Here is a 14,392-nt window from a genome sequence, read left to right as displayed (position 1 = left end):
CGGCTGGGCCCGTGAGCCATGGCCGCTGGGCCTGTGCGTCCGGAGCCTGTGTTCCGCAACGGGAGAGGCCACAACGGTGAGAGGCCCGCGTACCGCCAAAAAAAAAAAAAAAAAAAAAAAGAACATGGGACGGGGCTGCTGAGATGAAGAGAATGTAGGAAAAGCTGTGCAGTCTACCTGATCACTTTGGTGGGAATGTGTGATGCACGACCCACGTGAAAGATGCCAGGAAGTCTTCAGAAGAGCCATCTGTTTAACTAAGAGTTTGTTCAAACTCAGAGAAGGCCCTCCGACATCCAGGAAGAGACAGGGTTGTCTACGTGTCACTGGACGTCTGCAGAGGACAGAGGGGTCAGATAAAACTCAGACTTTTTTCCTATTTACCCTTCCCCAGGTAGAGGGTATGGGCAGTCTAAAGCAGGAGTCAGCAAACTTCTCTAGCAGACCAGATAATAAATATTCTAGGCTTTGGAGACCGCACCGTCTCTGTTGCAACCACTCAACTCTGTGGATGGAGCATGAAAGCAGCCACAGACAAGACGCAAACAAAACGAGTTCCGATAAAGCGTTATAGACGCTGGAGTCTGAATTTCATCTCATTTTCACATCATGGAATAGTCTTCTTTTATCACCCTTTTCGAAAAATGTAAAAGCCATTCTGGCTCACAGTCTGCACAAAAATCAGCGGGTCTCCCTGCGTTATTTATTGTAGCTCTGAGCTGCAGTGAGAAATGGAAAATGCAGCTTCCTTGCTCACCGCCCCTCCCCCCAGCAAGTTACCTGCTGGAGGGGAACAAGGTAAGAGAGAGGTTTGCCCTATTTCCTCCTGAGGAGCTGGCGGAGGGAGATAAAGAGAGACCAGTTCTAAGTGTGTGTTTAATAAGTTTTTAGTATCATCGGGCAAAAGGTGCTGTAAAAATATTTTGGTTCCCGGGAGACGATGCCTGCTCTTGAGAGATTTGACCTCCTTTTCATCTCCAGGCTGTTTCAAATCCAGGCAGAGCTGGGTCCCCAAGAGAGGGCTCACGTTTTGATTGCGCTGTGTCTTCCTTTCAGCCGGAAAACGATCCATCCATCCGAAAATGCCGCTTTCCGCGCTCACGGCCATGGGCCAATGGGTTTGAAGCAAAGGCTCCCAAGTCAGTTTCCAAGTTGGAGGAAAGTTACCCTAAGCCAGTGGTTCTCCACCGGGGGCTCCTTTGCCCCTCGGGGCACGTCTGGCTATGTCTGGAGACACCGTGGTGGTCAAACTGGAGGCCACTCCTGGCCGCGCATGCGTGGAGCTCAGGGACGCCCCTCAACGTTCTACGGCGCACAGGATGCCCCCCAGCAGAGAAGAGTCGGGCTGAGAATGTCAACGGTGCTGCGGGTGGGAAACCCTGCTCCACACCTACCTGAAAAGGCCACTTCCAAGTTCCTAGGGTGTTTGAGGCACATGAGACCCAGAGATTTCTGGATCTCCTCTCCCATCCCCCCGCCCCCTCCTCCCCCCCCCCCTCCGCCCCCAGTATATTAAGACAATTAGGAGATCCGGGTTTGAGCAGGTATAAGGCAAGTGGCTTCATTTACTGTTTCCTCCTAAAGGAAATGACCAACGAGTGCCTCCACCCTATAAACGTTTACTAGCCCTGGAAGGTTCTGAGGCCCCACTGTCATTTTTAAGGGCTTCTCCCTCAACAAATGTTAGGTCAAGTGAGTCAGAAAATGGAACCTGAGAAGGGGGAAGAGGGTGGGGGGACATTTCACAAAGTTCAGGACCAAGAGGAAAACTGAAAGACCTAAAACGACCCCCTACCCTCTCTTTCTTGCTTATAAACGGAGGACTGCCTTACACGGGGTATCTCGTGAACCGAGGCAGGGAGAGTTTTAAAGGTCTCGGGGCACTGCCACGTGGGGTTTTCGTTTGCTGGCTGAGGCCCCGTCATGTTAATGGGTCTGTGGATTGATGAGTTATTGGCCTTTGGGGCGTGATACCCTGAATACCCTCTAAGACGGGCTCCCTGGGGCCACACCACCAAGAGCCACCTCAGGGCTGAGCTTCCGGCCAAGACGCTCTTGTCTCCAGTAGGAGAGATTTCTGATCCATTGGCGCTTGGAAAAATGTAATCACAAAGAAGAATGCAGAGGAAAATGTAACTAATATCCAGGTACCCACAACTAAGAATTTGCAGGAGTTAATATCACGGTTGCTTCCTGTTTTTCCCATAAACTTTTAATTTTAGAATAACTTTATAGAAAAGTTGCAAAGACAGTATAAAGTTCCCGTGGACCCTCACCCAGCTTCCCCCAAGGTTCACATCTTCCATAACCGTGGGACACTTGTCAAAAATAAGAATTTAATATCGATGGGTTACTATTAACCAGACTCCTGATTTTTTTCAGATTGCACCAGTTTTTCCACTATTGCCCTTGTTCCGTTCCAAGATCCAGTCCAGGATACCACACTGCACTTCCGAATGGTTTCTTACTATTAAAATAAAGGAAACTTGACCAGAACAGTTGGAATTTATTTAAAATTTCTCCCCAAGCCCATCCCTTGCCTGCCTCCCCAAAGGCGGTTGGTGTGAGTCGTACCGCCGTGTTTCCATAGTGTTACCACACATATATGAGCCCACAAACGATACACAGTATTATCCGGTGCTCTTGTGTGTGTCTGTTTTGACACAACGACAAACGCTTACACCCTAAACATCCTGCTACAACTGGCTTTCTCCCTCTTGACATTCTGTTTGAGTCTAAGTTGATGCATAAAAAAGAAATTCTTGCATTCCCTTCTGGTTTATTACACATTTATAAATAAATTTACTACAAATTTATTTCTCCGATCCCCTGCTCATGGACATTTAGGCTGGTGGTGACTTGATGCTATTACAAACAATATCCAATATTTATTCCAGTACATACGGTAAAAACCACCTCCATGATCTTTTCAATACAGCGTCTTGAGGTATCGCTATTAAAATACCAGTCCCTAGCTGCCACTGGAATTTTCCCATCAAGTGGGTGTGGGGTGCATGCAGGAGCCCCAGTACATGGGCACTCGGGGCCCTTTGCCCTGTCGATAATTCTTAAGCCATAGAGACAGAGCAGAGGGGAGTTTCCACAAGCAGGATGGATAATGAAGGGGAAGGCGTGAGCTGCTTATCTTTCTCTTCCTCTTCAGAGCACAGAACCACAAAGTCAAGGTCAAGGGCTTGGAGGCTGTTCTGGTGGTCTCATCACCACTGCCCTCGTGCCCCGTCTCCCCCATTCACACACCTCCACGGGGCCAGGAGGAAGAGTGAATGCGTTTACATTCAGCAAGAGCTGGTTTCAGATGCCAACCCCACCACTTCCTAGCTCTGCAAGTTCGGGGCCCTTCAGTCTCTTCCTCCTTAAAATGGGAATGATACGACTTGCTTTGCAGAGCCTGAGAGAATTAAATAAGGAGCCTGATAAGGGAGGCTGTTATAAATCCATTAGTGCTACAGAAAGATCACAACCCTCCCACGTTATCACTATGATTTACTTCAGCGATGCATTTAGATAATGAAGGAGTCTCTGAATTCAGTTTCTAGGTTCAGCCTTGCAAGATCCTGCCTGGACGAGGAAGTGCCTCTGAAGCCCAGGAAGAAAAAGCAAGACTTCATGACAAGACAGTCACCTGCACAGCCCGGGCAAACACCGGCTAGGGCAAGAGCCTCTTGAGCTGGGACCAGAGTCGGGCTCCTTAATTCTCTGGGTAGTGAACCCGAGTGCAGCTGAAGCGTGCTTTTGCTGAAAGACAAGTCCTAAAGAGGCGAGTCATTTTACAAGTGGGAATGGAGAGAAGTGGTTATTCTTGTTGAACCACGTGAATGCCTCAGTGATCAGGAAGATTCTAGAAACACTGGTCTCCAAAACGGGGTGCAAGCACTTAGGGGAGGCAGGAGGGATCCACTGGGACATGGGGCGGGAAATATTATGATCGCAGCTAAGTACATTTCAAGAACTGATGGACGTCAGGGAAGGTGGGAATTTACTAGCTGAGCTTCAACGAACATCTCTGCATAACTGATGGATGAGACTGAAAAACACAGACCTTGTTTTCAGTAACGCAACCAACAAGTCACCTGTTCTATTTCCATCGTTTTACCCCGTGAGAGAGCCTTCGCCTACGACAGGGTGGTCGTCACGAGTGCCCCTTCCCAGGCTCTTTCTAATGCTCCCCTTTCCGAGCTTGGGGTGGGACTGTCATCTCCTGCCACCTGGGGTCAGGTCTGACCATGTGACAGGCTGTGACCAATGAAATGCAGGCAGAAGCGCCCGTGTAGCTTCCTGCCGGAAAGATGAAAAAAGCCCGTGCACAAGCCACGCTTGTCTTTCCCTTTGCGACCATAACGGGTGACATTCAAGAGGGCGGCAGCTCCATCGGCCTGGAGGTCTGAACACCCTCCTGCCCGGCCAAATGTGCAGAGCCCCCTGCCAACCCACGATGCAGCCATAACAAAAGAACAACAAAGCTCTGTGGTTTCCAGCTGCCGAGATTGTGGGGTTCTTTGTGAACTCTTGATGCTGACTAGATGAAGGACGAAAATAATCAAAATTTAGGAGCAGACCTTTAGCTCGCTGACCCCAAGCTGTTGAACCATGAGCTGCGAAAGATCAAATTCCACCACGCTGAAAATCTTAGGCATAGCAAAATGACATTTGTCTTGCTAAGGAATTGAACCTGTAACCTTTGCATCAATTACTGACGATGCATGAGTTAAAATGGGTATTGACGAACATGAGAATTTTGTATTTTTTTATCTTTAGTGCCTCCTACTTAATCCTCTGTTTTATACGATCTCTTTCCGTCTAGGGCGTGTACTCCAAGATTTCCCAGCGGGGATGCAAGATCAAAAAACACTTGAAGACGCTGCCGTGTAACATCCTCACCCCTTTCCACACGCACTCAAGCTGCCCATGTCTGAGTACCTTCTGTGCCATGAGAAGTCTGCAAGGCAGTGCTAGAGCGGGACGGGGAGAATGTCTGAGAAAATAATCAAGAAGCAGTCCCTTATCAGAAGCCAAAACACAAGCCATCGAAACCACAGAATAACCCTCCTGCCTGTGAGTGCACTGCTACATTGCTGAGCAGACGAGCACCCGGGCCATTCTAGGTGGACGGTCATGCTAACGGCTTGGATTCTTTTTTTTTCTCTTCAAACTACCTGACGGCGAGAGAGAGGCTGGCATCACAAGGCGGTACAGGCCTAACTGCAGTGTTTAAAAACGTGCAAGTACACAGCTTTGGAAACAGCGCAAGTTTTTATTCACAGCCAAATTTAAGTAAGCCAGACAACAAAAGGCTGGAACTTGAAAGCTGCTCTGGGGAGATAAAGACGTGAAAGAAGAACACGGGACCTCAGAGATGTGGGAACCTTAATACTGGCTAAGTCAGAGTTTTCTAACGGTACAGAAAGAGCTGAAGAGAATTTATGGGAAACCTTGTGTGAGAAAGCCCACCCCGAGACTCAGGCCCCGGAGACCTTCACCGTCCTCTGGTCTCCAGAGGCTTCTAAAGGCACTGAATCCACTTGGAACTTTGTTATCTCAACCCCAGCTGGGAGAGCGGGGGCGGGGGCAGTCTTACACCTGCTCCCATAAAAAGTGGGGAAGTTGTGCTGGTCTGTTAATGAATGCTTTGGGCTTGTCACTCCCTTGAAGGAAAAGACAATTTGTACTTTGACCACCTTCCAGGAAGGGGTGGGAAGAAATATGTCGGTAAGGCGAGTTTTTGAAATGAAAAGTTTTTATTTTGGAATAATTTTCGATTCAGAGAAAAGTTGCAGGGATGGTAGAGAGTTCCTGTACACCCCTCATACAAGTTTTAGGTTCCCTAGTAGGAAAGCTTTTAAATAGCCATAGATGCTTAAAATCGAGGGAAAGTCAGCATTAGACTCTACTTATCCTCAAGTAAGTTTGGTGTGCTCAAATTTCACTGATCTCTGAGGAGGAGGAAAATGCATGTGTCGGGGGTTGGTGGGGGATACTCATATATACAAAGATATACATCTTTGGGGCCATTTTCTTCACATCTCTAAAACGACATGGGTGGCTTAATCTTGGTACTTTAAGATCAAGTACTTAAAAATGGAAATTTGGACTATTATACCAAAGTGAATAGTGATCTGGCCACCAAAATACAAACAAGGTTTACCATTTATTATGCACCTACTTGGTGCCCGACTCTACCCACCAGAGATATGATTCTGTCTTCGTGAGGGTCTGTGGAGGAGGGGATTCTTAACCAGGTTTCTAAAACGAAGAAACAAACTCAGAGACGTTAAGTAACACGCTCAAGGTCACACAGCTAATAGGCAACCATAGTGGAAACAGACACATGGGTTGAAGCTGGGTCTAAAGAGAATCAGTGTGGATGCCATTCTGTTCTCTCTTGCCAAGTCACACCCTCTGCTGTCACCGAGAACTTCCGTTACACGGCAGTGAAGCCCCCCAACCCCCCACTCCATATATCACCCAGAATTAGCTGCAAAGTGTCAGGAAACTTGGCCAGGCAGCCCCAAGCATCAGCGAGGGCTGGAAGCCTTCACCGTGAAGCCCTTTATAGAAAGCCGCAGTTGGCAGCCCCTGCTCCTGCATGGGAACAAATTAACATTGGCATTCCAAACACAGGAAAGGAAGGAAATTGGAAACACAGTTTATACTTGGCCAGCTCTTTGAAATACTGTACCATGCTACCGACATCAATTAATGAAAAGCAGGGTTGTGCTGAGAGGCCCTGGTTTGCAAATGCATTAACACACGTTAAACATGTTTGTACAGGAACCGGATTATAAGCACCCTGGCTCCGAAACAATAAAGCAATTTACCCTAAAACTGGTGCTTTTGGAGTTGTCATTAATTCAATCCACTCCACGCGGATCAGCGAAGGCTTTTCTCGGCTCCCAGCAATGCCTCCCGACACAAATGTTGAAAGGACGGCATCGCACATGCTACTCTGAGTTTCACATAAGTGAGTGTCAAGCTTCATGCACTGCTAATATGCCCCCAAATCACAAACACTCCACCTTGGAGAGCGGGGGAATCACACAGCGGCGGCCCTGGTATTCATCGGCACTGCCATTTCACATCGGGTTAGAGCAATTTTTCCCCGCGGAAGGTTAACTGGGAAATATCTGTTCCATATTAAGAAATACCAAGTCACATTTTTTTGTCAAATATTATTTGTCAAATGCCATTTGCTGCAAAACCCAGATTTCAAGTGCAGCTGAACACACAGCTAGTACCGAACGGTTCACATAATAGCTGTGGTTGTACACGGGATCATTTGCAGTGAAAGCACCCCCCTTCCTCTATAAACTGTTTCAGGAATTGGAAAGAAAAGCATCTGAGTCTCTGGAATAAATAAAGCACTGTGCCTTGAGCTGCCCAGTACAAAGGGCCCAGCATGCTGGGAGAACAGACGCCAAACAACCAAAAAGGCAACTGCCGCTTCGCTTCACAATTTTGTAAGGATGCTTAAAAGATTTGACATCATGGGGGTGAATCGCAACATATCTGGCTCGCAAAGACAGAGTCGGCTGGTTTCTTGAAAGACCAGCCTCTTCACGCACCGCACCCACCGGTACGGGCACCTGCGACCCCATCCTGGGTCCAGGCGACAAACGTCACTGATGTGGCCGCCCTGCTCCCTCGCCCAGGTGACATCACCCCACGGCTCCACATTGATCCGGGATCCATCAGGTCGGAGCACTTTGGGTGTGCAAAGCTAAATGTGTTATCATTTTTACCACAAATTAACAGTTTCTGTGTAAATATTGGTATTTCCTCACCCCACGAAGGCGAGAGGAGGCAAAATGGCACCGGCGCATTTGACTTAAACTAATTAAAAGCAGAGGGTCATGCAATTCAACGTATTGATTTTACCAGTGGGACTTAAATCTTTTATAATAAGTGTACACAGCTGCAGCGCTCTCCCACCGCCACGTTTTACGGGCTAATCCGTGCATTCCTTCTGACAATAACGTGACAGGTCCCACACATCCCTGCCTGCGCCCTAACCCCGGTGACACTGCCAGAGTGCATTAAAGCAGAGGCCGGCCAAAAAGCAGCCGTGCCGACAGCCCCCAGCTAGGTCTGAAGAGTGATCGCCAAAGAATGAACGTGGCCAGCCACTTGGTGCAAAGGGCTCTCCATTCAAAATAGTCAGCTGGTGAAATGGATGCGCAGGCTGGGGAAGGGTGGAGACTGGGGGAGTGTTAGGACACTCTGATTCTTGCAATGGGCCAAATATGACCTTACCCAATAGGGAAAAAAAGAAAGATATTAAAGCGATAGGGGTGATCAATCAACTTAGACGAGGCTCTCTCTGGAATGAAGCCATCATCGTCTCCGAGCTCCGTGGACATGTGATATTCGCTCACTTCGCAGGCACGCTGGTGGTCAAGGGTTCGCGGGCCAGCTGTGTTTATCTCGGCAGAGGCTTGACAGGCTACGAAGCTACGGAAGGCCCCGACCCCGAAGCTCGCAGGAGCTGCATCTCAGAAGCTGTTTCCTCTCTCTGTGCGTTCAGAGAAGCACCCCCCCTCCCCGCACTTCGCTTCCCTAGGCCTCCTCCCTTACCCCTTCAAGGGCCGCCCCACAGCCAAGTGACAACTCTGGAATAAGCACCAAAACTGGCCACGCGAGCTGGCATCCAGGCTTCGGCCTTAACCTGCTCTGATTCCAGAAGGGAAATACAAAGACCCCCCAAAGTTCAAATCTGGGTCACACAGACCCTTGGGGGGAGGGGGGAGAAGATCTTTGATTTATATAAGCAGGAAACTGAGGTTTAAAAGAAGTGATGTTGAAAGGGTTACTAAAAACACAGCTGTTGGTGCACTCCTATGGCGAAGACACTCTGCAGAAAGAGAGAAAGAAAGAAAGAAGGAGGGAAGGCTGTGTGACATCTATATTAACCTCTGGCTGCTCACCAGTGAGGGCCGGCACTCCAGTGCTGGAATGCGGGGCAGCCCCTTCCAAATTTTAACACAAGCCAGGTTACAGCTGCGAGCGCCTGTAGCCTGTGCTCCCTCGGCAAAGCACTCCCTGAAGGAAATTTTTAAACTGTAACAGAATCTTTTTCTAATACTCTACAGTGGTAGGGCCTGTTCTGAAGGGGCAAAAGGAGAGATCTTAATGCCAAACACTTGTCAACAAAAAGGATCGCCAGATGGTATAAAATAAAAGTAAAACTGAACGGCCTTCTCCCCACTCCTCGGCTACATTAACAAAAGCCACTTTTAGACACTGAGCCCAATAAGGATAGGTTTCCAACTTCCCCTTTTTTTAATTTAGCTTCAAAGATTAAACAAATTTGGTTCCTTCAGAACCTGGACCAGAGATAAATGTGTATCGCACACCCCCAGTGCCAGGGGCTTCTTTAGAAGATCCCGAAAGAAGCTGCTGGATTTCTCCAAAGAAAGAAGGGGGCGGGGGGGCAGGGCAGCTATCTTGGGGGTTCAGTCTGCAGAACTCCCATTGCCCGGGGACAGTTTAAGAGAGGGTAGCCTGTTTTGAATTCCAGACTTAAGTCTGCACAGAGGAGTTGGGGGCTTGTTAATCCAAACCAGTTTACAAATCTCGCCATTGAACTTAAGAGGCCCAGCCTGGGAAGATGTAAGTCTCCCTCCGGCAGCTCAGCTAGCATTACAGGGGCTTTATTGTACAGGCTGGTCTTTGTCACAAGGTGCGGTCTGAGGTCCTCACTCTCAGCACCTGGTTTTGTCATAAATTCTCCTCTAGTTCCCTCTCTAGTTTAGATCCCACTCAGCCTGGCAAAAAGCTTGAATTCTGAGGAGAACGACTTAGAGGAACAAAAACCAGTTTGGCTGCAGACGGAAGAATAAACGCACCAGCTCTGCAAAAGCCTTCAGACTGCAGGACAGCGGCGGTATGCAGTGAGGGAGGAGGGGGTGGTGGAAGGAGGAGGGGGCTTTGAGGGGACGAGAGGGCGGTGGAGAAAGTCAGTCTCCCTTCAAGGTCTCCCCCAGGTCCCCTGCAAGGTAACAAGCAATAGCTGCATATGAACAAACGACGTTTTGCTCACTCTTGGTAAAGTGTGAGACTAAACGCATCTTTAGAAAACTTTGTATGTTACAGGTCGGTATGATCTGCAAATCCAAGGAAAAATCGTGTGCGTCTTCTCAGCTTCCAAGCAGGTCTCCTACACGCCCCCTCCAACCCCACTGCTACCCACCCAGCCCCTGCTGGGGTAAGATCCCAGAACCCCACAAAATGGCAGGGGCAGGCGGTTTCGTCCCATGCTGCTGCCAAGCAGAAGTTAGAGGGCAGCCTTAGAAATATCTACAGGAAGAGTCTTGCCCAACTGCGGTCCAGGTCTTCACCAAACTAATCACCGAGAAAGTTTTAGGGACTGAGAAAGAAAGAAAACAAGGTCAGTGCACTCTGTTAAAAGCCACTCTGCCATCTAATTTGGAGTGATGCTCCAGAAAGCAAGACCTGAGAAAGTCAGGACTGTCCCACAAAGCCCAAAGCCAGCCTGACTGATTAAGAGGCTCAGACAAGCCGGTCTTTGTCCTTTCAAGATGAAAGAAATGGGACTAACGGGTTGAAAGGTGTGTGTACAGCCAGAGGAGGAAAACCACCCAGCTGTGGTCTTCCCAAACAAGTCCCAGCTTGCTCCCCCCTACCAAGGGGCAGCAAACAGCCCTGCCCCAAGTTTCCCAGAGCTGCCCAGTTGGCAACCTGGTCCTTTTCTGGCATGGGAGGGGCCCGTGTCTGGCCACGCGGTTGGTCCGTAAGCAGCAGGGTGCTTTTTGCACTGCGTTTGCAGAGCCCTCCACAGAAGCCAGGGCTTACAAATACCTTTTTAATGACCTCAGCCAGGCTCTGAAGGCCGCCACTGGGACCTACTGGCATTCACTGGGAGTCACAGGTATCCAACAGAACAGAAGATACCATAAATCCCCAGCCAGAAAAAGGGCCCTGGTTAACCCCTGGCTTCAGGATGGATACAGAGCTCTGCTTTAATTGATTTATTTATATGTACGTATTTGGGATTTTTCTTTAGCTTCTAGTATAGGTCACAAACACACACTGAAAAAAAAAAAAAATCATACACAAAACTGCAGACAATGAAAAATCAGGCCCCAGCTCCCAAATCCCTAAGGCCCCAGCCCCAGTTCTGCCCTGCCCCCATAAAATCTATTTCCAATCCAGGGCGTCTTCCTCCAGTGGGAAAGCATGATATACAAGCACGGATGTAACCTCACTGATCTGCACCTTGCTTTTTTCCACCCCATACATCTTGGAGATTGTTCTAAATCAGGACATATGGAGCTGTCTCATTCTAACAGGCTGCCTAGTATAATTTAAACTTTCTTGAAGTCATTTCGGCATCTAAACCTCCCACCCCTTGCTCGCTGAAACTCGTTTCACTGTTTGATTTTGGGCTATTATTAAGGACAAGACAATGGCGTCCCGGGAACTCCAGGGACCTTATCTGGCGCGGGAAGCATTAAGGGTTGATCCGCGCTTCCCGGCGCCTTCCATCCACGCCCCAGGTGCCCCGCGGGGGGCTTCAGGATCATTATTTCCCTGTTGACACAGCGCCGGTGGGCGTGAGTTTGCTGTCTTGACTTCGTTCGTATTTTCGCAGCAAGTGACACTTGTAGAATGAAAGCGGCTCGGGAAACAGCGCTATCGGGGCGTGTTATCTCAGAAACCAAATATTTGATCCTGAGCCCTATAGCGCGCAGTCGGGGGTTAGTCTCAGCAAGTCTGGTGAATGTGCACAGATGGAGCGAGAGCACCACCCCCGCCGCAGCGCCAGCCTCCGATCCCCGGGGCCGTCGCGGCTCCAGTCGGAAGCCGGCTCCCCTAGCCTCCCCCGGCGGCGTCTGCTGGGAGATCCCTCGCCACCCAATAGCCAGAAGCCGTGGTTTGCGCGCCACACGTGATAAACGCTGAAAATGGATTCTGCCGGGCCGGGACCTATCATTAAATATTTAAAATAGAAAGGTCGCAATGGCAACGTTTTTTCCCCAGCTCCAGCCAGGAGAGCTGAGAGCGAGAGGGGCGCCCAGCGGTCAGGAAAGGGGCCCCGAGGCGCTCGGGGCGCGCAGCACGCTACGGCGGGCGCACCGCGAGGGGACAGGTAGGGCTTGCCAGGGCGGGGAAGGGAGCGCAACGCCCGCGATGCCAGGGCCAGGCAGGGCAGAGAGGGGCTCAGAAAGGGCGGGAAGTCAGCTTCGCGGAGCAGGGCCCTTTAAATCCAGGTAGCGCGGGCCCAGCCGGACGGGCACAGCTCACATGACCGAGCCCCGCGCTTTGAACTGAGCCGCGGCCCGCCCGGCGCCTCCCGCCCCAGAGGTGCAGTCGCCGACTTAACCCAGACAGGGCTTGAGACCGGTCCTTACTTCCCCCGAACTCCCACAGGCCAGATGAGCCCGTTTCGCCCTACCTGGGGCGCGCGCGCAGCTTGGGGTCCACTAAGGCAGAGGGGTGGGAGACCCTCGGCCAGGCACTGCCGTTTTGAAAACTACCGGGAGTGGAAAGATGGGCGGGCTGGATGTAAGACGCGGCGCCCTCCCTGTCCCAAAGCGACTCCTGGCCAAGACGCGCACCCCTCCCTCCCGCCTTCACTCACCGAGGTTGACGAAGCTCATGACCATGTCGGCGTCGGTGAGAAAGTGGCTGTCTTGCAGGCTGGCCAGAGGGGGGCCTTGGGTACTGAAGACGGCCTTGTAGGGGTAGGAGAAGCCCTGGCCGTCGGGCCCGCCGCCCTCCTCCACCGCCATGGCATTGTACAGGTCCAGCATGAACATGGGCGCCGAGTTGTGCTTGCCCTGGAGGTGGGGGCGCGGGCGATGGGGCAAGCCCAAGATGGAGAGGATCTCGCGCTGCATCTCCCGCCGCTCCTGGCTGCGGAGGCGCCGGTGGATGAAGCTTGAGTGCACCTCGTTGTCCAGGCTGAAGTCGGCCAGGGCGGAGCGCAGCAGGAACAGGGGCGCCCAGAGCGCCACGAAGCTGTGGGGCGCCGCGGCGCGCAGCGAGCGCACGTGCATCGCGCCGGCTCTACGCGCGACCCGGGCTCCGGGCACCCGGCACCGGGGCCCGCGCCGCCCCAGGTGTCGGAGCGGGGCAGGCGGCCGTCCACGCCGCTCGGTCACTTGCTGTAGACGGGCCCCTCTGCGCCCGCGCCGGACATGGCCCCTCCCCGGCCGGCTGCGCTCTGCCCGGACCCCCGCCCCCGGCTCGGCGCTGGCCCCGGGGCCCCTCGCCCCGCACTCGCCCGGGCGCACCGCGGGGCTCGGAAACCGGCTCGAGCGAGCGAGAGCGCGAGCAAAGAGGCGGGCGCGGGTGGGAGGAGCAGCCAGCAAACCTAGGAGCCGGGAGAGCGAGCGCCGGGGTGGCAGCGAGGCGGCGGGCGAGCGGGCGCTCCTTCCTCCGGCTCCTCTCGCGCTCTTGCTTTTGGGCGGCGGGGACCCACCCTCTTCCGAACTCCGGCGCCCAGAAGAGGGGCCCCAGGTCGCTCTCCCAGCCCTGCGCGCCCTTGATCGCACGAGAGGCCGCCTCGGGAGCCCCAGAGTGGTACGCGCTGGGGCCTGGGAGGAGGAGGAGGAGGGGGAGGAGGAGGACGGGCTTCCAAGGGCCCCTCCCGCGTCGGCGGCCTCCCACCTGCCCTCGGCCCCGCCCTCCCCCCAGCGGCGCCCAATGGGTTCATTCATTCCTTCTAGTGCGCTCTGCAAATATTTACCAAGTGCCCACAGGGTGCCCAGCGCCGGGCCGGGCGCCGCGGGGATGCGGAGAGAGGAATCCGAGCCGGCCCTGCTTTCTCCGCACTCGTAGTCCGGACAGGGAAGGAGGCCTGAGCGGGACCCATGGGATTTGCGCTGCGGTAGAACAAGCTGGGGGAGTGTGGAGGAAGCGCCGCGATAAGAGAAGGCTTCCTGGTGGAGGTGGCACCCGAGCCCCTCTCGCCTTTTGCCACCCCCACCCCCTTACTCCAGAAACGCGGATCCCTCCCCGAACTTGTTGCCAGCTTGTTCTTGCACTTGCCAGTCCTTCTGCCTGGAACTCTCCCCCCTCCCAGTCTCCCTCCCCACCCCTGCCATCTGGCCAACCCTCCACCTCCAGGTGCCACTTCCTCCCAGACCATCGGAGATAAGGTCCCTTCCCCTCCTCATCCCCAAGCACACCTGTTCTATTTTCTTTAACTCCTCCTCCCACCGTCTGGAATTACTGTTTGAGTTATTCGTGCCTTCTTTATTGTCTTGCCTTCCCACTAGAAACAGAGCTCCCTGGGGGCCGAGGTGGGACTCTCTCAGATGTCCTTGAGCCCAGGGCCTGGTAGCCACTGTGGCTGCACAGACATTATTTGTTGAATGACTGAAATTGTGTGAGCTGGAGAATTCCTCCCCAC

The 14,392-nt window shown here is 52.3% G+C and overlaps 1 protein-coding gene across 8 annotated transcripts in view; it reads right to left on the bottom strand.

The window, feature by feature from the left end:
- Window positions 1-13,562, bottom strand: part of BMP7 (bone morphogenetic protein 7) — a 91,861-nt gene extending 78,299 nt beyond the window's left edge. For all 8 annotated transcript variants that reach the window (XM_055090958.1, XM_055090959.1, XM_055090960.1 and 5 more), the window contains exon 1: window positions 12,617-13,562. In XM_055090958.1, coding sequence (XP_054946933.1) covers window positions 12,617-13,034 — 418 coding nt within the window. In that variant the 5' untranslated portion in view covers window positions 13,035-13,562. The remainder of the gene's footprint in view (window positions 1-12,616) is intronic.
- Between the last annotated feature and the right edge of the window lie 830 nt (window positions 13,563-14,392).

This window comes from Physeter macrocephalus, chromosome 14 (assembly GCF_002837175.3).
Source record: "Physeter macrocephalus isolate SW-GA chromosome 14, ASM283717v5, whole genome shotgun sequence".
Classification (NCBI taxonomy): Eukaryota; Metazoa; Chordata; class Mammalia; order Artiodactyla; family Physeteridae; genus Physeter; species Physeter macrocephalus.
The sequence above is the reverse complement of the archived record's forward strand: the minus strand, read 5'-3'. Positions and strand labels throughout refer to the sequence as shown.